This window comes from Psittacula echo (genome assembly GCF_963264785.1).
Source record: "Psittacula echo genome assembly, chromosome: 2".
Classification (NCBI taxonomy): domain Eukaryota; kingdom Metazoa; phylum Chordata; class Aves; order Psittaciformes; family Psittacidae; genus Psittacula; species Psittacula echo.
The window spans coordinates 115715302-115742967 of record NC_137737.1 but is presented as its reverse complement, the minus strand read 5'-3'; the positions used below and the strand labels follow the sequence as shown (position 1 = coordinate 115742967).

Here is a 27666-nt window from a genome sequence, read left to right as displayed (position 1 = left end):
CTGCCTTTTGAAAGACGTAATCCCATTGCTCACCTCCATGCAGATAACAATCAGCAACCTAGTGCATAAAATATTTCAAACACTTCTATCTGATCGAAACACATTAGAGTAATCTTTATGAACTATCTGGAGGGCAAATGCATCTTTAAAAGAATCAGTCTCTAATAAGTAATTTTCTAAGCCTATATGTAGGCAACAAAATTGATTACTAAATTTCTGAGGGTCCAGCAGTTTCCATTTAGCATTTGCGCAGCTAGATAATTTTTTAGGTTCCTGTATATTAATTTAGAAATGTAACACTGAATAATGATTTTGAGAATCTTGACCAGATAATTAAGCAGCAACCCAAAGCAAGCACAGTTTGAGTAACAGGGTAGACACTTTGGGAGGAGTGTGTGTATTTAAAGCTAGTACTTCTCAGGCTGTTCAGTGATCAAGGCTGACAGTGAGTGACTGACAGCGACAGATCACTCAGATACTAGGACTGGTCAAAAGTTTGGTTTTCCAGAAATTTCAGTTTTCATTTACAGTGTTCTGGTATTTCAGTAGTAGACATGAGGCAGGGTCAAGGTAAAGGGAAAAATTAACATTTGTGACCCTGCCATAAATGTTGTGATTTTTTTCTGAGCAAATTTCAGATATAATTAGAATTTTATTAACTGCACAGATGGCAATCTGTATGGTCTCTTACTAAAACATCTATTTCTTCTGCTGCTCCAGATTCACAAAAAAATCATACTTTGCAAAAGGAGCTTCAGATTACTACCTTTATTGATATAGGAACTCTAATATTCCTATTTTTTAGAAATGTTCTTAAAGTTGCTGAGTGACAAAATTTCACTAGCAAATTACTACATATTCATAGCTTCTGTGGGTACAAGAGCAATGATGCTGAGATGGGGCTGAAGGCAACACTTGCTTGGTTTTCTGATCAACTAAATTCTAAGGTTTTGAAGCCCTGATGTAAGGCTTGGACTAACTCTGTTCTGCTAATATTTGTCTTCATTATCAGTAGGTCAGAAATATGGATTTGAATCTGGGGGTATCAAGGGATATTCTAACTGAAGTTAATAACCTAACCCAGTAAGTAATGATGACTTCTATTATTAAGAAAAATAAAATCAAAATCCTCTACAGCTCTGAACAGGTCACAAGCAGCTATAAACAATGTGTGCTTCATCACGATCGCTTTCCAACAGAGTTTTCATCAGTAACCCCACATTTGAGTCATTCTGACTCAGAGAAGTGCCCTGTTCTCTGATGAAATCTTGAAAATTATATTCCAGTTTAATAGTAAATCTTATCTTTTAAATAACTGAAATACTTTACAGTTGGCCCAGAAATTTCATTTAAGGATTAGTGAACCCTGTTTTGCCTGTCATGAGTAATTTGCCTCACTTTTGTCCACTCAGAAGTGGTTTTATCTTAGCACTAATGAAAGTGAAGAGTTTCACTTTGGTCACTTAACAAAATCTATTCAGTGAGTAATCTTGACAGAAGTGGTGACTTTGTGCTGAAGATTTAAAATCCAAATTAAACCTCACCTTTTCTTCTTACTACCATTTTCATCTTATACCTTCAGCTCAGGAAAACTTCCAGGATATGCTGCTAATATCTGTAATTGCACTAGTATTCTAATATTCCATCAAAATAATTTCAAATGGGAATACACTGAACTTCTGTGATATTCTGTAAGCTTTATGAAATAAAGGCACCGTATGTTTCAGAAACAGGGCTGTACTTGAACACTGTTGTTTCTTCATCCTTGGTTTATACTTCTGTTCATCTCTTTAACTGTTCGGGGGGGTTTGGGTTTTTTTAGTAATAGTTGCTTGTAATAGTGTGCAAAGCAGGCTTAGTGACAAGATTATGCTGGATATTTTGCAATAAAGTTTTTTCTAAACAGAACATTTCAGATAAGAAGCAAAAACCTGGGTATCACGGCTATAAAAGTAACCCTAACCATTTAGAAGTATTCAACGAAAATGGATGTGATGCTGCAATAACCCAACACTTTATAAGATTAAAACTATAATAATTCTAGTAATTTCTCTGTGAGAAAATGAAGTTTCCCATACAATGTTAATAAAAAGTATGTCATTATTATTATTGCTATTTATCATGTTATTGGAAAGACACAGTCAAAGAAATGGAAGTAAGCAACCAAAAAAGTTGAAAGTGAGAGACATTCTTTTCCAAGGATATCTCAATAAGCATCACGCAAACTTTGTTCTGTGCTTTGCACTGATTGTCTTGTAGCTGCACAGTCATTTTCAAGTCATTAGCTTAATTAAACTAACTTTGCTTATGATTAGCTGTATAAATACAGTAACAGTTGACAAAGATATGTATGTTTTTTATGAAGCACGAAACATGTATTTTAAAGAAAAACTAAATTTCAGTCATTGAATGGTGGCTTTTCAAGGAGCTAACTTTTAAATAGTTTTAGCCAGTGGTAAGAGATGGAAAGACTGTCCCCTTGTGGACAGGAATATGAGGAAAGTGATACTGTAACTCACTGACAGCAGCAGTAACCCTGAGCATTTAGAGTTTCATTAAGATATTAGCTAGAATCCTGCCTTGCATATTGCTCATAAATCAACATTAAAATGTACAAAATACTATGGAGAGCCTGTTAATTTTAAATAATCAGAGGGCAAAGACTGAGCTAATGTAGCATCATTGCTAATACCATCAGTCCAGGCTACCATCTAAATCTAACTGCTGCAGGCAACTGCAGTGTTGCCCTCATTTGAAGAAAGCTATTCTGTGATGAACAGCTTCCAAGTAGAGAATGGGTGAAGGCTCTACAACAAAGACAAGTCTTGCGGTAGATCTATAAATCAACGTGCTGCCCACTTGCACGTGTCTGCCAAACCTGTGCTACATCATCCATCTACAGTACACAGCACCAGCCTTATCCTCCTTCCTACAGCCACACAGAGGGATCAGAGCAGGACTGATGCACAGCTGATTGAAGACACCCCTCCATTGCTGCAGATTATCCCTAAGTGTTACAGATTCCCCATACGCATCATCGTCTCTGATCCATGAGAACTACCAGAAGATGCACCCCATCATCACTCAGATCAGGGATAACTTCAAATGGCAATGATAGTTTCAACGGTAACTTCAAATTTCTGCATGGGGAAGCAGAACTTCACAGGGCTGCTGAGATGGCAGGGGATGTTTCTCATAGGAAGTGTTCTGGATTATGAAGTCCAGTCCTTCCCCATTGCAGGGGGTTACAGCCTCCCTGACAAATTCATCTTGTTCTGCCTTTATTAAGAATTTTCTCACAATTACTTCAATTCTAGGAATTTTCTGAAATATCACTAGAAACCTCACAATGTTTAGCTTGGCCATATTCATGGTCAGTATACAGCTATTTACGCTATTATCTTTTTGTTTAAGCAGCCTTTTTTACCTCCTTATCATTTAATCTCTGACAGAGAGTAACCATATTCCCTCCTAGCCTTTGCTTTGTTAAATGAAGCAAGCTACGCGCCTGCAGTTTTATTGTACAGGCTTCCCAAATGATTTCATAATGTGATGTGTCAACTACAGCGTCCTGTAGGGTCAACTTCTCCCACCAACAGCCATTCAAGAATGTATCCAGTCTCATCAATACACAGCTTTTCTCTGTCCCTAATGGAAACACTTTGACATCTTCTTCAGTAGTACTGGGTTTTTTAAACAGCCACATCTGAGAGGTCACTCCTTAAAGAACCAGCTAACTCAGCAGCCGATTTTGTCGGTCATTTCTTACTGGTTATTTTCCAGTTTGTAACAGAAATTCTCATTCTTCCAGCAATTAAGAAAACTGCAGTGATTGAGAAGCAAGCTGTTGTCACCCTTTGAAGTTCTCTTACCACAAAGTCCTAAGGTTTGTGGCTAGCCAGTCCAGCTCTGGCAAGTCAAAGTGCAGGTTGGTGTGTGGTTCAGAGTGGGGTGATAGGGAGATAAGCCTGAAATAATACTTGTCCTTTGATAAGAGAATGTCCTGAGTTGTGCTAGGTAGAACTCGCAAGTTGTCATCCACAAAAAGTGAGTATGTTACATCAACTGCTCTGTGATGCATGAGTTGATCGAGGAGTTGCTTGAAGGGTTGAAGATGAAAATGTCAAAAACCTCTGGGGAGTCATTACAGGCCTAGATAGAGACAAAAATTTCTAAATGCCTATAAGCGCTTTTAATTCAAAAATATCCCCTTCCCAAATTTATGACACTGGAGGAGCTCGATGTGCACACTGGCAAATGCCTGAAGGCCTTATAATTTGGACAGTGTGGAATTCTGGTAAAAACATCCAGCTGTGCATGCAACAAGCCTACACTGGATATACATCGTTTGTATGTTATGGGTAATGGTGACTGTCAAACGAGAACAAATCAAAAGTGAAAAAGAGGAAATTCTTAAAACCTATTTCCTCTGTCTCTGTCTTTAACATTAGGAAATAATGAGAAACCAGACTGTTTGCTTCTGTACTTCACATGGGGAAGTGTTATGGGGTTGTGAAAGTTCCCCCTTTCCCCCTCGGTGATGAAGCTTCATGAAAAAAGAGTGCATAGCTGCATAATTTCACAATCCTAATTCAGGACAGCAGATGAAGCACAGTCTGTGGAAGCCTGCACAGGATCTGGAAGAGGTCTAACATGGCTCCGCTGGACAGTCTGGAGTGGGGGTGGACTCAAGTGGCCGTCACCTGAAGTGTCTGTCACAAAACCATAGCCGTTGGCAGCTGAGGGAGAGGGAAGGTGAAGTGTGGAGATGAGTGGGAAGCTCAGTCCAGGGGTATCAGCACAACGGCCCTGGCCCTGGTGGCAGCTCTGGGACTGGGGCAGGCCACAGCACCGCCATCTTACAGCACAGCATTACCTCACACTGACCATTTTGGTCTCGGTTATTACCTTTTTAGCGAACACGGGAATTAAATAATTTCGAGCTTGGCCAGTCTTGTATTTTCTGTAACGTGCACAGATTTCTGGTTGCCGTAACGATAGCAACATTCAGCCAGATAGCAAAACCAAAAGCAGATGCTTTATTTTTCCAAGCCGGTTTAAAAGCCGACTGAGGCCCGCGCTCCCACGCTCCACAGCCCAGCACGCCACAGCGGCATCCGGCGCTCCGGGCGGCCCGGCCCGGTCCACCTATGCCGGGCAGCGGTTGGCAGCCCCGCAGTGGCCAGCAGAGATGGCGCACGGGCCCCCGCACACACACCCCGGCGGCGGGGGCGGTGCCCGCTCCCTCTCAGCGGGGCGGCCCCTGCCCCGCCCAGCCTCGGCTTGGCCCTGGCTGGCCCGGCCGGGTCCGGTAGCCACTCTGCGCTCTCTATGGCGGGGCAGCGGCAGCGCGGTGTGGGACAGCTATCGCCGCCGCCGCTGCTGGTGAAAATCGTGATGGCCGGGGAGTCCTGCGTGGGGAAGACCTCCATCGTGCGGAGGTACACAGAGCCCGGCTCGCCGCCCGCCGGGGCTACCACCTCCTCCTACTTGGCCACGATCGGTGAGTGATCGCGGGCCGGCGGCGTCCCCAGGATAACCGGCTCTGCCGGCGCTCTCCCGCACCCCTTGGTGCCCGGCAGCCCGCCGCACGGCCCAGCAGCCCCGCCGTGTGGTTGTGGGCACGGCAGCGCTTGCTGTCTCCCTGAGGGGCTGGCGTGTGTCCCAGCGGGCCAGCGGACGCCTGGGCGCCCGCTTCGCACCCGCCCTCTGCGCAGCCTTTCTCTCCCCGGGTGCGCCTCACGGCCGCGGGCCATTTCAAACAGAGCCTGCCCGGCGCTGCCTGTCCCCGGGGTGTTAGATCTCCCTCAGTTAACTGTTGCATGTGTCCAGCCACGTCTAGCGGAGTAAACCTTTGCAGAGGTTTGACAGGGTGTCAGGAAAGATGTCATCCTGGCTCCAGAACTGTTCTGTGCCGGCTGTTGGTCTGGGGCATTCGGAACCTACTCTTAAACTTACGGCAACAACTTGTTTCTTATTTCTTATTGCCTACCACTCCAGGCAGAGGCCCTCTTGCTATACACCAGTCTGGGTGCAAAGAAAACGATATCTACCTTAGAGGGTTGCTAGACATCAGTAAAATGCCCAGTTCCTTCATCTTTCATACCAGAAAGGGATTTAACTTTGTGCTAATAATTTTAAGGTTATAAAATCAAGATACATTCTACTGTAGATAGTCATGTAAATGATTATTAAAGCAGGTCCATTGCTGTGATGGACATCACTAACGCTGCCAGACCAACGTGGTTTTGCTACCCTGCTGTGCTGCCTTCCCGGGCAGCTCTGCAGATGGGGAATGATGGGGAGCCCCCACTGTCATGGTGTGCCAGCTCTGTGGTGCCACAGGAAATGGCAAATTGACTATCCATATGGTGAAAACATATAATGTGGGTGCACTGCTTTGATTTGCTGTGGAGATTTTCATAGAATCAGAGAATCAACGAGATTGGAAAAGACCTTTAAGATCATCAAGTCCAGCCATTACCCCAGGACTGCAAAGACCACCACTAAATCTTATCACTTAGGGCCTCATCTACACTGGTTTTGAACACTTCCAGGGATGGTGTTTTCCCCAGTTTCTGGTTGGGAAAGTTTCATTTTTAGACATTTCTGTGTTGGTAAGAATTTTTTTTTTCTTTTTTTTTTCTGTGCTCTTGAAGAGGAAGTTAAAGTATGCACAAGAAATTGTGTGTTTCTGCATTTGGAATATGCATGGTCCTGGGTTTTTATTTTTCAGTGTGGGATGAGTTGGTTTAACTGAATAAATAACAGGTAGTAGCTGGTCCAGGGAATACTTACTGTAAGTAAAGTGACTTGACCTACCCACATTAGAATGGCTGAACTTAAACCACTTTGTATTTTCTTACCCACTCTTGCAAAGCAGCTTCTGAAACCAACACAAACAAAAAATGAAGAACTCTACTAGCATTACAGTAATGAAATTGATCCTTCTAACAGGCAACTTGTTACCAGGCTTAGCAAGGAGTCCCAAAGAATGGCCATGAAAATAGACATCAGCTGTGTTGATGTGTTTCATATTGGAACATAGATTTCTGACCATGAAGTTATTATTTTGAGACATGATTTCATTTACTGTTAATTCAGTCCACTGCAAAAAACTCGTGTATACTGGTGATATTAAAAATACATTTTCCAATTTGTGTATTGAAGTAGTTTAAGGAATAGTTTGGATAGAAGAGCTTTGTGACAGTTATGGACTTAATAATCTTATTAATTTTATTACTGTTCCTGAAACCTATTCTCATGAGATTTAAAACGTTTTAAACAAATGTTTAACTGAAATGTAAATGAATCATATATATGTGGTGTTTGTAACCTGAATGTGATTTTAAAGTTATTTCTGACGTACCGTGTTCTATTTAATTCCCTCTGAGGAGGTATATTAGAACTTAAACTTTTAAAACAAATGGGACTGTGAGTGATGGCTTACAAAAGAGTAATATTGGAAGTGGAAGTTTCTTTTTCGTGATGACAGCTATAACCAAGAACATGGCTTTTTGGTCATGGCTCAGAACAGTGTAAAGGAAGAAGATGCAGTACAATAGTTTTTCTATTCATGATGTCTTCTCCCTCTGTGTTGACACCATCAAACCAAATAACTGATTTCATCTGGATGCCTGTTTATTTCGTAGAAGCTCAATCATATGATCTCTATCTGTCATGCAGCCTATTCATGCAGTTCATCTGATGCTAATTGATTTTTCACCCTACCTGTCCAGCTGAATGGTGATTTGAGTAGAGGGAAGATTATCTAGGCTGTGCAGTTCCTCAGCCATCCGAATTCCCTGACAAAATCATGTGCCACCACCTTCCTTAGTGGCAAAGGGTGATAGGCACAGAAGTTAAAAGGTTTTTTGAAGTCTCGTTTCTGTCTCATCATGAATCAGGTTTATATTACTGGGAAAAATACTAGCATTATTACAGGGGGAAAAACCCAAACCCAAGCAAATGTTTTGTAATAGGCTTCTGTAGTGGTAGACTTTTATAAAATGATGTATTTTGTAGTTAGTAACAAAAAAAAAAAAAAAAGCCTCCACAGTAAATTTTCATTGAAAGCTTCTTATGCAGCACTTAAATACTCAAGGCTGGGTGCCCTTCCTCCTCTGCAATTACGCAGTTTGGGTAAATTATAAGCAGATATAGTTTTTTAATTAAACTTATATGCATCATAAGGCAAATGCATTGTATTATGAATAGACTATAAAGAATAAATGTTTTTGTTTAAACAATGGCATTGCATATAAAACCATAGAGAATGTTTATGAACAAAAAACCCCATTTGTATGCAAGCAAGCAGGACTGTAATCTGACAGGGTATCACAGTATCACAGTATGTTAGAGATTGGAAGGGACCTCAAAAGATCCTCTAGTCCAATCCCCCTGCCAGAGCAGGAACACCTAGATAAGGTTACACAGGAATGTGTCCAGGCGGGTTTTGAATGTCTCCAGAGAAGGAGACTCCACAACCTCCCTGGGCAGCCTGTTCCAGTGTTCCGTCACCCTCACTGAGAAGAAGTTTCTTCTCAAGTTTAAGTGGAACCTCTTGTGTTCCAGTTTGTACCCATTACCCCTTGTCCTATCATTGTTTGCCACTGAGAAGAGCCTGGCTCCGTCCTCGTGACACTCCCCCTTTATATATTTATATACACTAATAAGGTCACCCCTCAGTCTCCTCTTCTCCAGACTATAGAGACCCAGCTCCCTCAGCCTTTCCTCATAAGGGAGATGCTCCACTCCCTTAATCATCTTAGTTGCCCTGCGAAGGGTGTGAGGTGGTTATTTTGCTGTATTACAGTGGGGTCCTGCAACACGCATATTTTCTGAGAGAAACATTTCTGTAGAGGTGTGAGTCCTCCCAAATCTGTCATAGTTGGAAGTGCTACAACTCCCACTTCAGGATTAAAAAAATATAAAAATATTATTTTGATTTTTTTCCTCAAAAAAAAAAAAAATTCAAAAAATATATATTTATTCAGAGCAAGGTTACAAAGTCAAGCGATTTCTGTATTTGTTTCTAATGCACAATGAATAAGAGAACCAGCTCTGAAGTCTCTCTAGATTCCCTGATACTCACTTTAGCAGGAAATAAAGTAGAGTTAATTAATAAAAATGATTCCAGTTGAAGGTAAACATGTCCTGTTGGGTTAACAACACTAGTAGTAGTCTGCATCTTAATTTTATTTTTTATTTTCTTACAAGGATGCATTTTTTGTCACTCTTACTTTCTTAGCAAACCATCTTAAGCCATGAATTGCTTTTCTCACCACAACAGTAATTATCAGTACTTCTGACTGCTTAGATACCACTGCGCTTCAGATATGCTTTGGCACATGCAGGAGTAATTCAAGTAACGCACCAATAGCTAGTAAGCATTAAGTACCGGTGGGCCTAACACGGTGGAAACTCAACCCACAACATCTCTCTGGGCGCGTGTCCAGCTCAGGCGAAGGAGTGATACCAACTGCTTCCCTCCTTGCAGAGTTGAAGACTGTCCTGGTTTCAGCTGTCTGACAGTAAGTGGGCTAGGTAGAACTGCACTGGATAGACATATTGGGTTCTTTGGGCCTTTTATGTCAGTAACTTGCCAGCTGTTTTGGGGTGAAAAGCATGTTGTAATTTTCTAGGCCAGCTGCAAAAGTCCTTCAAGCAGGACTTTTTTATATACTTATATACTATTTTATAGATATTGAGGGAAGAGAGGGGCAATTCGCAGCTCAATTCCCCTGTGACTGACTGTTTTGATACTTTTTAGATCTGTCTTTAAGGTGCACTCGTCCTAATATATTTATTATTTGGAATATAAATGAAGGAAATTAATCTCATGGCTATAAGACTTGGAAATAACAACTAGAATTTGAACTTATACCCATCTTACCACTGCTTGGTTTTATTTGACAGCTTAAAAGAAGCAAATACAAGCCCTTGTGGTCAAATAACGTGTCAAGAGCAATAATCAATGCTTTGTTATGTTGATCATGTTGTGTAATACATGGGCTTAAAAGCATCTGAAATCTGTGAGCTGTCTTTGGCATTATATTTCTAATTTTTCTTTTCTGTCTTTCCAGTTTGCTAAGTTTGCTGGAAATTTCATATAAAGACATGAACAATTCATGCATGCAGAACATATTGACTTCTGTTTTTCACTAACATTCATTGGCCTTTTAGGTCAATAAATTTTGAAGTTGACTTAAGAAGTCAATAAGCCTGATTTTAATTTAGATTAAGTTTTAGTCTGATTCAGCACTCTGCTTCCCTTTTTATAAATAAAAAAGCTTATAGCAATTTATTATTAAAATGTATGTCAACTAAGAACTGTTTCCTATAGGTCTGGGAATCCCTGGATGGATTATAACTTTTTACTATATTCCCAATGCACCATTTGAAAGTGACATTTCAGCCTCCCAGTGCGTACTCTGTCCCTCTCAACTGCTTTAATGTCAATTGTAGGAAGTGATACAGATAATTAAACAAACCATGTGAATTTCAGGAGCAAATGTTTCCATCACGTTAGAGTTCCACCTTACATGAGCAAATTTGACTTAAATTACATTTCCATCTGACATTATTAATTCCATCAAGGAAGCTTTGTTTAATATTAATTACAGATACCAATTATATTATTTCATCTTTCCTTTCCATTGGAGCTTCAATAAAAATTCATCAAGTGAAGGAGGACATGATTATCATAATAATTTTAAAAATCCACCTAAACTCTTTTACCACATAGACACAAAAATATTAATAGCATTGGAATCATGCATGTGAGAGTGTACTTGCCAAAGTTTTGTGCACAATACATCTGTCAGTAAAAAGGAAGGGAGCATTTCCTCTACTGCAGTTTTGGTGTACTGCCATGGATGCTTTCCTTTGATGAAGTAATTTGGGAGACAGATTGTTACAGAAATCAGTGCAATGGTATTAATTTACAATTTTTGTGCTTTTTCAGTCTGTTTAGTTCTTTCAAATGACATTGCTACTGGTGAAAAACCACTCTGAAGTCATGTTAAGGAGTTGTATTTTGACCTTAGGGAATTTTGACTGTGCAATATGGGGAGCTATTCCAATGTCACCTTCACTTAATGTACTTGACAAAAATAGCCTTATTGTTGGGAGGAAAAAAATTGAGCAGAGAAATTACCAAAAAGGATTTGAAATTTCAGCAATAAAATAATTGAGGAAAAAATAGTTAACTGTGAGAAGATGTGTCAGTATAAGGCAGCAGCTGATAGCTGGAAGATTCCAATACTAAGATTAGAGCTTCAAAAAACCATAAATCCAGGTATCATCCACCACATTTGGAGTACCAGCACCATAAATTATAAGGAAATAAGATCTGTGAGGGAAGATCTGTAGTGTATGTAGAGACAACACTCTGCACCGATTTCAAGTGCTAATGCTTGATTTTAGCATTAGATCTGGGATATACAGTGATTAAGGCTGTAGAGACAATCCTCTTCATTTTGGATGGAATCCAGTGTGTGTTTGACTTTACATTGAACTAGTGCAGCTAATTCCTACTCCTGTTCATGTAATTCTAGATTTTTTTTTTTTGATTTTTTTTTTTTTAGGGATTTGAAAGTAAGGCCAGAAAAATGGTGTTGCACATACAACAGTTTTGTAAGCGTTTTTACCGCCCCATTCATAGCTGCCACACTGTCATGATGAAGCTGGAAACAACTGAAATCATCAATATATTTGTCCAGTATTATTGTGCATAGGCCATGAAACTGCTGTTTTGTCACTTGCCTATTCATAGAAATACCTACCTGTAGTTTCAGAGTATCTGCACGTTTGCTTTGACCTACCCCTCCATTGCTTTGTATTGGCATTGCTTCGTGTTGTATTTGTGTAATGTATTGGCACATAGCTGTTTTCACCATTGAGTAATTCTCTTTTACAACTTGAATTTTGAATGTCTATGGTTGGCTAGTTATTCTGTTTGATATAATTCCTTCTCACTTTCTGTTCAAAATTGCATGATAACTAGAGCTAAGAAGCACTCTTCAAAGGGAATCCATGTTATGAGAAATGTTACAGATTTTCTTCTTTCTTCTAGGCATTGATTTTAAAGTAAAGGCAATAACGTTTAATGATACAAGAGTGAAACTTCAAATATGGTAAGTTTTAATATATATTACAAATGAGAGCCAACTAAATTACATTACAGCATGAAAAATCTCATCTGCTTTTAATTGTGTATCTTCCTAAAGTGCACCTGTTCCTAATAGGTCATTTTAAAATTAGAATTTGGCCTAGGGGAGCAAATTTTTTGCAGTAACTAATGTAAGTTAAAAAGAGGGTTGTCGCTAGGTTGCTTTAACAATAAAACTTTCAGCATACAAGCAGTGAAGATCTACAATCCATACTAAGTATATTTAATTGCATAGAAATACTGGGGAAAGTGACAAAGCAAGAAAATTTTACATTTCATTACCCGTCAAATGCATGTTCAAAAGGGTCACCAAGCAAAAGTGAGTAAGATTAATCTTTGGGAAGCTGCACTCTGTTTTTTGGTTTTGAAGTTTTTCTGAAAGCTGTGTAGGGCTACTGACAGCTATCTCTCTAGGCATCCACTACTGAAGGTTATTTATATTCACCAGTATTTAACTTCTCAAGAAGTAACTCTGTACGTTAATTATCATACCTGTATTAGATCTGCAGTTTTTCCATCTCAGGTTTTAATGCCAGCGCCTTGGAGACTTGTTTACAGCTTTCTTAAGGCATAGTTCTGTGTAGAAATCTCTGCATCCCTGTATCTTATGTCTTTTTCCCAAAATCTAACTTCTGTCTAAACCAGCTTACTGTCTTTGTCACAGTTTACAAAGGGTTTGTCAGATTGTGGGATGTTATCTGACTCCTGCAGTGCTTGTACTTGAGATTTTTTTTAAATCACCTGAGTAGTACTGATCTTAATGATTATGTATATGAAGAAGCAGTGATGTTACACTCAGCCTTCAGCCACTGGTTTACCTTCCCTAGTAGGGCTGTAGTATTCAGAATAAATTTCCAGGGTATTTCTTTCACTGCTCTGTCTGCCACCCAGATTCTCTCTCATCCTTATATTGTTCCTTTCATGTTAGGGTACGCCATTCAAAATTTGGAGAATATTCCTTAAAATTATTTTTCTTGGGAGTTCTGCAGTTTGATCATCCTTGGGTTTTTTTTTTTGTGTGTGTGTGATATCTTACAATTTCTTTCAGGGATACGGCTGGCCAGGAACGATTCCATACACTTAGTACTAGCTATTTTCGTGGTGCACAAGGCTTTGTTCTAGTATATGACATCACAAATCTGGACAGTTTTCACAGTATAACAAGCTGGATGAGAGACATACATGAGGTAAATATGTCTAACAGTGGTTCATCTCTTAATGAAGATGGTTAATGAGTTACTGCAGTTAATGTTTTAAATGACTGCACGAGATCTATTCTTGTTCTTTGAGCTGTATGTTTCTAACCAGAATTTCTTACATTTAACTCAGCACACAATATAATAGTAAGATTACTGTTATCTGGAACTGGAATACAGTGTGGATGATCGAGGACAAGCCTATGTTGATGCAGGAGTGTTTTCTGAAGTACTTCTAAATAAAACATAGCTTCCAGTCTGGTTTTGCACATACAGAGTTATGGTGCTTTAATCAGTGATATGAATCACAGAACGATAGAATGGTTTGGGCTGGAAAAGACTTTGAGATCATCTAGTTCCAAGCCCCCTGCCATGGGCATGGACACCTCCCACTAGACTAGGTTGCTCAAGGCCCTGTCCAACCAAAGATTTTACTTTGCCCAAGATTTACTTTTAATTTGCTTTAATTTACTTTAATTTGCCCAAGATTTACTTTAATGTTAGAATTCCATATCACACCTAATTATTTCCATTTCCTAATGTCATTACTTTAGTGGAGTTACCTCATCCCAGGAATCAAAAGAAACAAATCAAACATCCTCTTTGTCCCTTCTGGATATTCCTTTTGAGAGGATGGTTTCAAGAGCAAGGAACTGGAGGAGGAAAGGGAAAATCCCATTTTGGTAGCAGTGAACTGTTTGGTTAGCTCAGCTGCTTGTGCTGCTGCAACTGGAAACACATGTTTTCATGTGACATAGGAAGTGATTCAGCAGCACATGGCTACCAGATGGGTCATATGTTCCCACCTCCCTTCCTGCTCCTGGCTTCCATGTGCTGCTTCTGGAGCTTGTTGGAGCCCTCTGAGACTCACTGTAACTTTATAGCATGGTAAAAAAACTAATGGTTTGGATAGTTTTATGCTCCATCAGTGAGTTTAAGAGGTTCACAGAAAGGTCTGACAGTTATCAGTGTTATCCTAAGGTAAACAGGTAGAGCAGGAGGGCCAGCAGAAGAACATGTGCAAACAATGTGAGGAAGGAACCAGGAAGGGAGGAGTGGCCAGGCCCTTAGACACTGGATTGTTCAGCTGCCTGTAACCCTGTACCCTGAGTTTTTATTGCTAGGTCTCTTTCGATGTTTTCTCTGTTAGGTAGAGGCAGGTCAGTTTCAGAATAGAATAATTCATCTGGAAGGGACCTGCAGTGATCACCTGGTCCAGCTGTCTGACCACTTCAGGGCTGAACGAAAGTTAAAGCATGTCCTTAACTGCTTTGTCTAAATGACTGTTAAACCCTGACAGGCATAGGATATTGACCTCCTCTCTAGGAAGCCTGTTCCCAGTGTTTGACCATGCTCCTGGTAAATAAATGTTTTCTAATGTCCAGTCAAAACCTCCCTTGGTGTACCTTTGAGCCATACCCATGTGTCCTGTCACTGAATACAAGGGAAAAGAGATCAGCACCTCCTTTTCCACTTCCCTTCCTCAGGAAGCCATAGAGAGCAATGAGGTTGCCCTGAGCCGTAGCCTGAAAGTTTGTAGTTAGCATGCTTGTATAAGTGAGTATGCTTGTGAACAAATCCAAGCAAGGTAGTGTTCTCTTTTGATTAAAATCAAGTAAACAGTCAGGCAGCTTTTTGTAATGCTCTGTGAATGGGTAGGAATATGACATGACTGATAGGAGAGTTCATCTGGGGAAAGCAGGCACAAAGTAAAACCATAAAAAGCTTGCTTTCTTCTCTTCACAGCTTCAGTATACAGATGAATTTATGCACTACACATGTTCATGTATCTGATAATACATACGTTGGATATCTTATGCTCTTGGTAAAATATTATGTTTACGTTACCTTAGTATTAAGACCATTACTATGGTGACCCAGTACATCATTATTCTTCACCTTAAAGCCACCTTAAAAGTTTTAGACAAAGCCTGAGGTCTGTAATGTGTTACAAAGGAGATGTGATGCTACAGTATTCTTAGTGGCTTTTCTGCACACACTTCAAGGTAACACGTTTTGTTACTTCATTAAGAAAAGTGTGTACCCTCCTCCTGTTAAGCAAACCAGCAAAAGTCACAGCTAGATACACAACTTTTTGTATGGTTTCGTGATTAGCTAACATTTAACTTGACACGCACTATGATAGCAGGTTTACTGCTATCAAAAGCTGAAAAAGGAGATTATCCACATATATCCATTCTTTTAATATATAGCTTAAATATGCATATATCTGTGTGCATAAATTTATATAAAATACTGATCTGTCTTCACACTGAGTTCAGAGGGATCATTTTTTCCTGTCATCTCTGATTAGATCAACAGATTGATCTAGTGGGCTACAGTGCACAACCATAAGCACAAAGAAAGTATCAGAACTGTCAGGCTAGGGTGGAGGGAAGGATGGGACTAGCTCTTGTAGCCACCATGCAGCCTTAGATCTGCTTAAGTCAATCAGGAAATCACACTTGCACAAGCCTGCTTTCCCTTTGTGACACTTGAAAGCTTTTGTGTAAACATACTCAAGCTATTAATATTCAGACTCTTCAATTGTGACCCCTAAAGGTACTTTGTTAGTTTAAATATTTTAAAATGGGAAAATACTCAGTTTAAAACAATTTCTGGGAATGTAAATTGCATGATTAATTGTACCAATCTCAAAACTAGCAATTAGTGAGTGTTGTAATAAAGCTAGATAATAATAAAAAAATTAATTCAGTCCTAGTGGGATATCAATTTCTGAAGTGTCTTGAAGAAAATATATGGGGCCATTCATTGCAAAAGAAGTGGTTTTAAGCAATAACTGTTAAAACACAGAGCATTTCATGAAAATTAATTACTTACTGGAGGTTGGTGACATTCCTGCATTTGCTTTGGTCTGTGAATGCAAACCAGTATTTAATACCCAACAAATGCCTAGTATTAAACTGGCTGTTGATACAGCACCCTTTAAAATATGGACGTGTAGAAAAATATAAATAAAATTTTAAAAGAGAAAAGGTTGCAGGTTTTATTAAACACCAGACTAATAGGTAATGTAAAACTTGCATCTGCGCCAATCAAACAGGATTTTTTGAGACAATTCAGTTATTACATTATGTTCCCACTTTCTTGATTTTTTGTACATAGAGGTTTTAAACAGAAAGTTTTTTAAAATCCTGTCAGTGTGCTGAGCCGTTTTTACAGCAGTTGAAAATAACAATCTAAGCAATTTAGCATTCCTGAAAAATCCACTGACTTTACAAAAACTGGCCAGACAATGCTATTGCAATCAGATTACCAGTAATGTTGTAATTGTATTTCCATTATTTTAAGTGTGAAATACAGAAACTTTCCTATTAAGAATTAATTATTGTTAAAGGAAGTTCGAGACACAAATGTGCTGCCATATCTGTATTGTTGTAAAATTTGTATTCAGAACTAGAGGAGACTGAGAAACATGACTGTGCTTAAGAAGCTTACTAGACAAATACACTCACAGTTTAATATCTTAGGACATTATTGGCAAATCCAGTACAGGTGTACTGGATTTGTAATGCACTCACTAGGAGCATGGTAATTGCAGGAAATTTACTTTACTGAAACCATTCTTTATTTGTTGGATTGGGGATCATGACCAATTTCAGGTGCTCCTCTTGTTTGTTGATACGGCTTTTAGCTATTGTATGCAGCTGTTCTGAAAGGCTTCTTTTGTTTGAACTTTAGAAATTAAAAACTGCATAGCAAATTCATTTGCAGAAAACAGTTCTTTCTGGGATGTTTTGAACAATATTCCAACCAACATATTGGCAAATAGTTTCTCACAACAGAGTGGTCAAATGCTCAAACAGGTGCCCAGAGAAGATCTGGAGATACTTAAAATTTGATTCAACAGGGCCTTAAGGAACCTGACCTGACTTTGAAACTGGCCTGTCTTCTTTGGGCGGAGGGTAAGACCAGATGACTTCCAGAATTCTTTGCCAACCTAAATCACTCCATGATTCATGCATGGCATCTGAATTTACAAAAACTTTTTCACAGAGATGGTAGGTCCTAGTTTTCTTTTAAAACATTGGACTAGTTTTTGTTGTGCTAGTCTCCTGCTGTGGCCATGAATGTGGCATTATCAGTTTCCAACAATTATCTCCACACTGGAAATTCTCTGCTAGCGCAGAATTTTCTCATGCAGTAGTGAGTCTTGGTTGACATAACTTAGTGTTCTTGGAATAGAATCATAGAAGGTTAGGGTTGGAAAGGACCTTAAGATCATCTAGTTCCAACTCCCCTGCCATGGGCAGGGACTCCTCACACTAGACGATGCCACCCAAGGCTCTGTCCAGCCTGGCCTTGAACACTGCCAGGGATGAAGCATTCACAACTTCCTTGGAACAACCCATTCCAGTGCCTCACCACCCTTACAGTAAAGAACTTCTTCCTTATATCCAATCTAAACTTCCCCTGTTTAAGTTTTAACCCATTACCCCTTGTCCTATCACTACAGTCCCTAATGAATAGTCCCTCCCCAGCATCCTTATAAGCCTCCTTCAGATACTGGAAGGCTGCTATGAATACATTAGCTTTCTATTTGTACTACCTGGGGAAGTGACCTTTCAACTAGGATACAAAATGTGTGGATGTGTTGGGTCACTGCCGTTGTTTTGCATAGCACCTTTCTGATTCTGTTAATTTGATGCGTCTGAGAGCTGAGATAGTGGACTGTCAGAGTTTCTGTATCATACTTAAATAAAAGCAACACATCAAATTGCTTTACAACTGTAGATTAGTTTGACTTAAAATTCTTCTGAGTTTTTCTTCCTCAGATGGGAAAGCTTGATGTCAAACGGATCAAATTTTTCCAGTTCATAGATAGGTTTGTTGTTGTGGCTCTGATAAGAACTGAAAATTATTGTTCTTATCACTTTACTAAGTTGGTTTATCTCTAATCCCAGATTGGTTTCAGGATAAATTGATTTCTATTTAGTCATGTCTAAGTTTGCTAATAGATAAACAAATCCTTTAATTTGTTTATTTCCACTGAACTACTGGAAACAAGGCATTTGCAACTGAAGTCATGCAGTGGCACTTAGAAAAATACATAGAAAGAGACATGCAAGTGAGTCATAGTATGAACACTACTCGTGATGCTGTCAAAGAGATTATGAAGACAATATATTCCTAACAAATTATTCTTCATTAATACAAAAGATATGTTTCTAGTGTCATCGTCTAGTAAGTAGGAAGTAGAAACTTCCCAGCTTTATGGCCTTCCCCAGCTCTACCCTCATCTTGCTCTGTGACTATGTGTATCCTTTCCAGATCTGAAAAATTGTATTAATGCTGCATTTCTTCTTCAAATGCAAGCTAATTATTACCTTAGTGTATTTATCAGGTATGGGTTCTCGATCTCACTGTTTGGACCTCCAAACAAACTTCTGTTCCCTTTTCAAACTGTAATAATTGAGTATCAAACTCATGCAGCCCTTCAACAGCTATGCCCTGGAAATTTGGTGGAGGGAAAGAGTGGTGATTCTTTAAGATCTATTTCTAGATAGATGGCTTTATAGAACAAGGAGTCTGGATGAGCTGATAATTATGGTCAGTTTGCTGCAGTGGAGGTTGAGGCCAGCCATTCACAGTAGAGTGTGCTTGCCATTTAAAAAGTGAAGGGATAGTTTCTTCCAATGATGTGTAAGTACAAATGTGATGTAGTTCTTTTTCAATAAATATGTCTGCGCTGCTTTTGATACTCATACAATCATAGAATTACTTAGGTTGGAAAAGACATGTAAGATCATTGAGTCACACCATTAACCTAACACTGCCAAGTCCACCACTAAACCATGTCTGCGTGAATTCACAGGTGAATTGACAGCATTTCTGTGAAATTCTGCAAAATAAGAACAACTGCAAAAAAAATATTTGGGGAAAAACAAACAAACCAACCCCAAGAACCCACAACAAATGACATCAATTGGAACTAGATGATCTTAAGGTCCTTTCCAACCCTAACTATTCTATGATTCTATGATTCTATGACATACTAAAGGGATGAAAAAGATATTTTCTTTTTTTGTATTTTTGATTTCTGTTAATAGCTACATAGTCAACCAAGTTGGGTGTCCAGGCTAGGTGAAAGTTGAGCAGTAATTAGTGAAAAGCATGAGCGGATGGCTCCTATTAGAGTAGGCTGCCAAAGCACACCCTGGTACTATGGTGAGAGAGTCAAGTGTTTCTTATCTGGTCCATGGCACCACTTCGTTGGAGGCTCTGCTGCTGCTCCCTCCTGTGGCCACTGGTCCAGGCAGCCTGGCTCCTGTCACTGGGGAGTCCAGCAGGGGAAGAAAACCTTTTGCCAAAACCTGATGGCTCCAAGGTCTGCCAAACACTTCAAAAAACTTGGTCAGTCTCAGTAAAACTCTGGACTCCAGTGTTTTGAGACATCAAAAAAAACCCCAAAACCAACAGGCTAGGTTTTCTCTGAGTTCAGATTATTTTTATTTTATATTTCAATAAAATGTGAATTTTTAAATGTTAAAATCTGAATTAAAGCTGAGGAGAGTGAACCAAAAATCTGGATGTTTTGGATTTTTGAGATACCAGTGCAGAACAATTGGATTTGGTTTTTTTTTTTCTTTTTACTTCTTAAAAAAAACCACCAAACAACATCTTTTTTGCCTTGATGAAATTGATGAAACTCTTAATAGTATTTTTCCATGACATGGAAAAAAATGTTTCCTGACACCATTAGCTTAGTCAGTGCTGACTTGCATAATAGCATCTTAGCAACCATAAAATAACCATCCTCTTTTTGCTATGGATTTTTGCATTTGGAAAGCTTATTCCTGGGCTATAAATAAAGGATGATGAGAATACACTTGAGCTTTTGGAAGCACTGAAGAGCCATATTTTTGGCCAATTCAAATCCATGTACCTCTGCATTCTTTTATGCCAACTGAGCACATGGTCAAACGTCTGCCTAGTCATATTGACTTAATTTTTGAAGCCTTCATCTACATAATCAGTTTGCAGATTTTAAAATGGATGCCATTTTGGTGTGTAGTCTTTAGTTTTCTAAAGGCAAGAAACTGCAAGATACCATCTTTAAAAAAGAAGCACTTTCAGTGCTTTGATGGAGGATCCAGTCAAAGTGAATGTCGTGGTTTAAGCCCAGGCCGTAAATCAGAACCACGAAGTCCACTTCTCCCCCCACCTTTCTTCCCTCCGCTTCTGGAGGGACGGGGAGGAGAATCAAAAGAATGCAGCTCCCACGGGTTGAGATAAGAACAGTTTAATAACTAAGGTATAACACAAACCACTACTGCTACCACTAATAGTAATAATGATAAAGGAAATAACAAGGAAGAGAATACAACCGCTCACCAACCGGTACCTCACCCCCACCCTGCCATGATCCAGCCCTTCCGGGCCCCCAGTTCTACATCCTGGGCATGACGTGCTGTGGTATGGAATACCTCTTTGGCTAGTTTGGGTCAGGTGTCCTGTCCCTGCTTCCTCCTGGCTTCTCCTCCTCCCTGGCAGAGCATGAGACTCACAAAGTCCTTGGTCAGGATAAACATTCCGACCAGTAACTGAAAACATCGCTGTTATCAATATTTTTCCCAGGCCGAAAGTCAAAACCACAGCGCTGCACCAGCTACTAAGAAGAAGAAAAACTGACTGCTGCTGCTGAACCCAGGACAGTATCCACCCCTTATTCCATACCATTCACGTCATGCTCAGATCCCACATTTTCAATATACCCTCACTCTCATCTCAGTGCACTCTTATCTTAGTGCACAGACCAATCCCTATAAAGCTGCTGAGTCCATTCGGTCCATGATAGTGGGCTCCATCTCTTGTAACAGTCTTTCAGAGCAGGAGAGGCCCATTGCAAAGTCCACCCCTCGATCATGAGTCCATCTCTATGTTGCATCTCTGCCCTGATGGCCTGAAGTGCCATGGGCCCTTCAGGCTCAAAATAATCCACCATCCCCTGCAGCAGTCTCTGCAGCTTGTCGTCGGGGACTCCACACAGCTGCCTTCCATCTCCGACGCTTCCAAAGCACTGGAGGGGCCCAGTGGATTACATACTCACCCATACTGTCCCACACACCGTGACACTCATGGCTGTCCAGCCTTGGGGAAAACCTCTCGGTCCTCCTGTATTGTCTAAACCCAGACAAGACCCAAACCTGACTCTGCTTAACTCTCGGGATCAGACAAAATGGTCGTGGGTAGAACACACTCTGTGTGTGTGCCAACATGGTGATCCCCATCACAATCAGCAGGCAGGTCCCAAGGGTACCCAAAGGCCATTCAAAACCTTCAGAACTCTCAAATGCTGCTGCTGTACTTGTCACTGGTGCTAGTATAGCTGTTGTGCTTGAAGGCTTTCTCACCACCAGCTTCTCTTTTTCCGAGTCCAGATCTTCCTCCTCTGCCTTGCTGGGAAATGCTGCGGGGTCTCCTGCATCCTCCTGGGGCTCAGGCTCACAGGGCTCGGCGGGCGGCTGCTGGGGAATGCTCTCGGCCGCCGCGGGGCTGGGCTCGGCCGTGGAGCTCGGCTCCTCCGCCGCCTCCTCCCGCTGCTCGGCAGCCGCCTCCTTCCCGGCCTCCGGCCCCGCTCCCGCCGCCGCTTGGTCCCCGGAGCCCCTCTCCCGGGCTGCCTCGGCCACCGCCGGCTCCCGGGGCCGCTCCCCCTTGGCTCCCCGCAGCCTCACACTTGATAAACACTAACACAGCAAATACCGGCTCTAAGTAAGCTACAGCATCCTGAAACTGTGACATCAAGAGAAACAACTTTGAGAGCCAATGAATCAGCATTGTGCCTTGGTCAGATCTGTTGTTATCTCAACCCTTCGTGCCCCATGTTGGGCGCCAAAAAGAACTGTCGTGGTTTAAGCCCAGGCCGTAAGTCAGAACCACGCAGTCCACTTCTCCCCCCACCTTTCTTCCCTCTGCTTCTGGAGGGACGGGGAGGAGAATCAAAAGAATGCAGCTCCCACGGGTTGAGATAAGAACAGTTTAATAACTAAGGTATAACACAAATCACTACTGCTACCACTAATAGTAATAATGATAAAGGAAATAACAAGGAAGAGAATACAACCGCTCACCAACCGGTACCTCACCCCCACCCTGCCATGATCCAGCCCTTCCGGGCCCTCAGTTCTACATCCTGGGCATGACGTGTTGTGGTATGGAATACCTCTTTGGCTAGTTTGGGTCAGGTGTCCTGTCCCTGCTTCCTCCTGGCTTCTCCTCCTCCCTGGCAGAGCATGAGACTCACAAAGTCCTTGGTTAGGATAAACATTCCGACCAGTAACTGAAAACATCGCTGTTATCAATATTTTTCCCAGGCCGAAAGTCAAAACCACAGTGCTGCACCAGCTACTAAGAAGAAGAAAAACTGACTGCTGCTGCTGAACCCAGGACAGTGAAAATGCATTATTACATTATATTGATGTAGAAATAATAGTTATTTGCTGAAATAAATACTTAGTAATTGATAATACTGATTAATACTTAATGAAAGGCCTGGTACCTCTAACATCCTTTAAATTTTGTTATTTTTTGAAGTTGTTTAAAAAGAACATTCCTACTGCAAAAGTGTGTGCAGTTTGTACAGAAATAAAGTTACAGGATGAATTTCGTGGGTTTGTACAGACAGTGTGCAGGTATTTTCCTTTGACCTTTTACTTTAAAGGAAAGTCAAATGTCACTTGTAAAACCTTCAGATACATTTAGTTTTCTTCCAAATAAAAAGCCTATTATGTGATGAGATGAAATTGTCTATTTACCCTCTATTAGGGTCTGATGTATATCATTTTATGTAGAAGAGCCATTGACATTAATGAGTAAAGCTTCAGTACATTCTGAAACAGCCAACATTTTTGTCAATTAATCCAGGTTAGATTGATTGATTATTTTAGGCCTGTATTTCATACTCTGATGTTAAGTTTCCTTCAATTTAATACTACATTATCTTGAACATCACCTGTGGGTTTGAAGTGTGATTAGCTGACTTTAAAATGAGAATGGATTAAAACAAATGAAACGGTGTTTCTTAAGAATAAATTGTGCCTCCTGCTGTGTTCTTCAAATGAAGCAACTTAGTTATAAAAGTTCAGATAGACTAAAAATAATGATTCTGTCATCCTTTAATGAATAGAGGTCTTTCTGTGCGTTTCTGTGAAGGGAGGGACATATATGAGCTCTGAGGACAGGGATTGTGCCCAATTTTGTCTTATGTTAGCAAAGTTATAAAAATTAAGATTCTTTTCTTATGTTAAGCAAAGTTACACAAAACTTCGACAGAGATCAGATTTCATCAACATCCTTGTAGCAGATCTGCTATCTGAGACCAGGCTTTCTGAGTCATCAGAGAAGCCGTATGAGCGTGTACTTTCAGAATATAAGCCATGGGATCAGACCACATTAGCTTTAATTGTCTCTAGATTGAGACCCTCAGCTTTCTCCATTTAAGCACCAAAGGTAGTTTTAAATATGATTATCACAACAAAAGTAAGTTTTCAAATTCCACATGCTGTTGCAGAACTGTTCCCTTTCCTTGCCATTATTCTAGTCATGTATCGTTACAATGGCTTATCTTAAAATAACACTGATGTAAAGCACTCAATGCATTTCACAGTCATCATGGATGTAACTGGAGTGGAACGAAGGATGGAGACAAGGTCAAAAAGCTAGATTTTTCTTCCTTTTGAAATCAATGAGGTTTTTACATTTACTTCATTAAAAATCTATTGCCTTCTTCTGAGTGCCTTGGAATAATCAAACTTTTATGTTGAGTTTGAACACTTTGAATGTAATTTTACTGCCTGTGTGCAAATGTGAAGCACAGAGGTGCTCTTTCAAGTGCAGCAAATTCCTTCCTTTTTACTTGTGGGTGCTGAATGTAGACCTGACTCAAGCGCTAATCCATGAACCCATTACTTTAGGGGAGGGCAGTGTCTGTGAATTCAGAGCATTTCCAGTCACTTTGAAGCCTCAAGATGGAGCATTTGTCAGAAGATGGTGCCCATGCACCATATACTTTATACCTTATGAAAGGAGTAGGAAATTACGCCCGACGTTTGTAAGTGGCTTTTTTCTGCTCTTTGCTATCTTGCTGTTTTCCTTCAAATTCCATTAACTGATGGAAAATATTGCCACATATGAAAAGGTCAGAAGAGAATTTAGCCTTTACTTTCAAGGAGATAAAGTGTTGAAGGGTAGTGTGAGCTGAAGGTGAAGGGCTTTTGTTATTTTCTTTTTCTTACTTGACACTTATTAATGCTGGTTCTCTTTTAGAAAGCAGGTGATGAAGTGGACATAATACTGTTGGGCAACAAGTGCGATAAGGAGTCAGAACGTGTAGTTCCAAAACAGAAAGGAGAAAAGGTATCACTGGTACTTCTTTGGGTTCTCCTGAGTATCTCAGTATGTGACTGTGAGCTGTTACACTGAAAAAAGCAAAAAAAGCTCCTGAATTCTAAATATTCCATCAGGAATTGCTCCAGAAGAACAGTTGTGGAGTTTTTGGGTATTGGTTTGTTTTTTTTTTTTTGTTAACATATGAACAGAAATACGTTTCGTAACTCTTAGCTGATCTCTTTAGAATACTGGTTTTTATTTTAAAGGTTACAATGTACTTTAAAAGTTATAGGTGTTACAATAGAAATATTACATTTTGAATTAAAACTATTTTAGAGTCTGCATACTAAATGCAGAACTCTAAATGCAATGATAATACAATCTGCATAATTTTTCTGGTACCACCCATCAATAACTTTTTTTGCTATAGCTTGCCTATACGGCTGTATATTCTGCCAGCCTGTGCACAGTGATCTGCATGGTCTATGAAGAAACTTAAATATTACTGGATATTTAAGTACATTTAGGGAACATTCAGCTCCTGTAGATCTGTGTATGGTGTCATAGAGCTGAGACTATAATGTAGTTTATACCTGCTGACCATGTGTAGGGAAAGAACTGGTGTTAATTAAAGGTGATGGCAAATTACTCTCACTGAGAACCCGTGCGGAAATCCAGGAGACATGCTATGGCAAGAGAGCATGTCCTATATACCAGTGAGTTTTGCAGCTGCAAACTGTACGCATCTGTTGTCTGGAACTTGGAATGAACCCTTCTATTATGCTTTCAGGCATAGTGAGTCAGGCAGGATGTCTGTGTGTAAAGAAAAGAACACTGAGATAATTTCTTGCCAATTATATAATCCCAGATTAGGGAACTTTAAAAAATACCATCACCTTTTCAACAGCATTACAGATAGAAACTTCTGAAAGTTCACTGTTTGTATGCAAGATTCTTTCACTGGTAATGTACTGTATCTGTGTGCAAGGAATAAGGTTGCTGAAAAAATACATGTATTCTCACTCAATGCACTGTCAGAAATCTAGAGTCACTGGATGCATGTGCACAAGAGGGCAGTAGTAGGGTTTTGCATGTGGTATTAACCATGACATTTTCTGACATCTTAGTATTTAACCATGCAATCAAAAATTCTCTTAATGTAGTGTTTTTTCCAGAAACAAATCATTACCTCCTCACCAATTCTTTTAATGTTCAGATTCTTGCAGAGAAGACCCCTAGATTCCCTGGGAACCTTATCATCTATGTTGGCATTTGTGTAACAATCTGTCATAACTGAGTGGACATCATATACCACTTTATAGAATAATTTAATGCTGAGAATATTTTTTTGGTTGATTTGTTTTGTAATTATCTAATTTTGATCACTCAAATTGATAAGTTTAACACTATGAAGCATTTTCTTGTATTAATAGTTTTTTATTCACTTTGACAAAAGTTTGCACTCAACCTGCTCCCCCCCCCCCCAATAACATTATCTTTTTCACTGAAAAATAAAAATGTTGAAGGATATATGATTTGGTAGACTGTGACCAGTTTTTTCTTACCAAATCTTTCTAACAGGAGGTGGTAAGTAAAATATTCTTCCTCTTCTTTTTTTTGCTTTTGCTGTCTTTATGTGCCTGCCTTCAAAGCTGATTTTCCAGGTACAATAAAAATGAAAAAAAAAAACAACAACCCAACATTCTGCAAAGTTCTGGGAATATTTGAGATACATCTCTCTGATTCAAGACTTAAGAAATCATAGCAACACTTTGCTAGGCAGCGGTATATTTTCAGTTAAAGGAAATTAACAACTGGAATTAAATTTCACCTTGAAAGAGATACTGGCATTAGGTGCTTTGTTATTATAAGATATGAGCTTATTTCACTCAAGATCTCCAAACTGTTCTTAAGGATATTATAAAATAACATTTCCCAATAGTGTAATTCTCATAGGTTTGTAAATGTATTTAGATATTTTATTTATGGATTTATTCAAGATGCTACCGAAAGCGCAAAAAAAAGTAATTCCTTGAATGTGCCTTTCCAGTTTCTTTATGAGAGGGAGTAGTCAAGCTTTTTTCCTATTTCCAGCTGCTTTAACACTGGACTGATGATTTTTTTTTTTTTTCAGTTTAGCTAAATTTTTAGAGGACTTGCTTGCCACTGTACTTGCCAGTATGCAAGGTGAATTGCAATAATACATACATTAATCTTCTTTGACCAATAGTGTGCACATACAGAGAAAGCAGGGATGCATTGATGAGTGCAGTAGGCAATGTAGTTACATGATACAGAGAAGGCTAAAGTACTCAAGGTTTTTTTATTTGGTTTGATATTTGTTTTGCATTGGTCTTCAGATTGAGCTTGCTCCCAGACCTCTGTATATACTGGCATGGTTTGGGGAGGAGCAGGTCAGCCAGCAGTGGAAAAGCATTGGATTAGAAACTGCTTAGGAAAGTTGGATGCATCCATGGACATGATGAAGTTCACCCAGTTGTGCTGAAAGAGTTGGTCAATGTGATTTGGGCCACCGTCAGTCAACTCTGAAAAAGCATGGTGGTTGGGAAGGATCCCTGTTGACTAGAAAGATGCCAGCAGGACACATACCTTTAAAAAAGGCAAGGAAGAGGTATCAGGGAACTGTAGTCAGTCAGCCTTGCTTCAGTCAGTGGAAGGATTGTGGAGTGTGTTGTCTTTAGATCCAAGGACATAAGGGACATAAAGGCAATCTGGAATGGTCAACAGAGGGTAAATTAAAATCACAGAATGGTTAGGATTGAAAAGGACCTTAAGATCATCTAGTTCCAACCCCCCTGCCATGGGCAGGGACACCTTCCATTAGACCAGGTTGCTCAAAGCCCCATCCAGCCTGGCCTTGAACACTTCCAGGGATGGAGCACTCACAACTTCCTTGGGCAGCCTGTTCCAGTGCCCCCCCACTCTCTC

General features: G+C 40.0%; 1 protein-coding gene across 1 annotated transcript in view; it reads left to right on the top strand.

The window, feature by feature from the left end:
- Nucleotides 1-5331: 5331 nt before the first annotated feature.
- The window catches only part of LOC308217004 (ras-related protein Rab-10-like), a gene marked incomplete at its 5' end in the record, with an annotated part of 34163 nt that continues 11828 nt past the window's right edge, over nt 5332-27666 (top strand). The window contains 4 exons of the mRNA XM_080609704.1: nt 5332-5503; nt 12077-12137; nt 13221-13359; nt 24655-24744. Coding sequence (XP_080465830.1) covers nt 5332-5503; nt 12077-12137; nt 13221-13359; nt 24655-24744 — 462 coding nt within the window. The remainder of the gene's footprint in view (nt 5504-12076; nt 12138-13220; nt 13360-24654; nt 24745-27666) is intronic.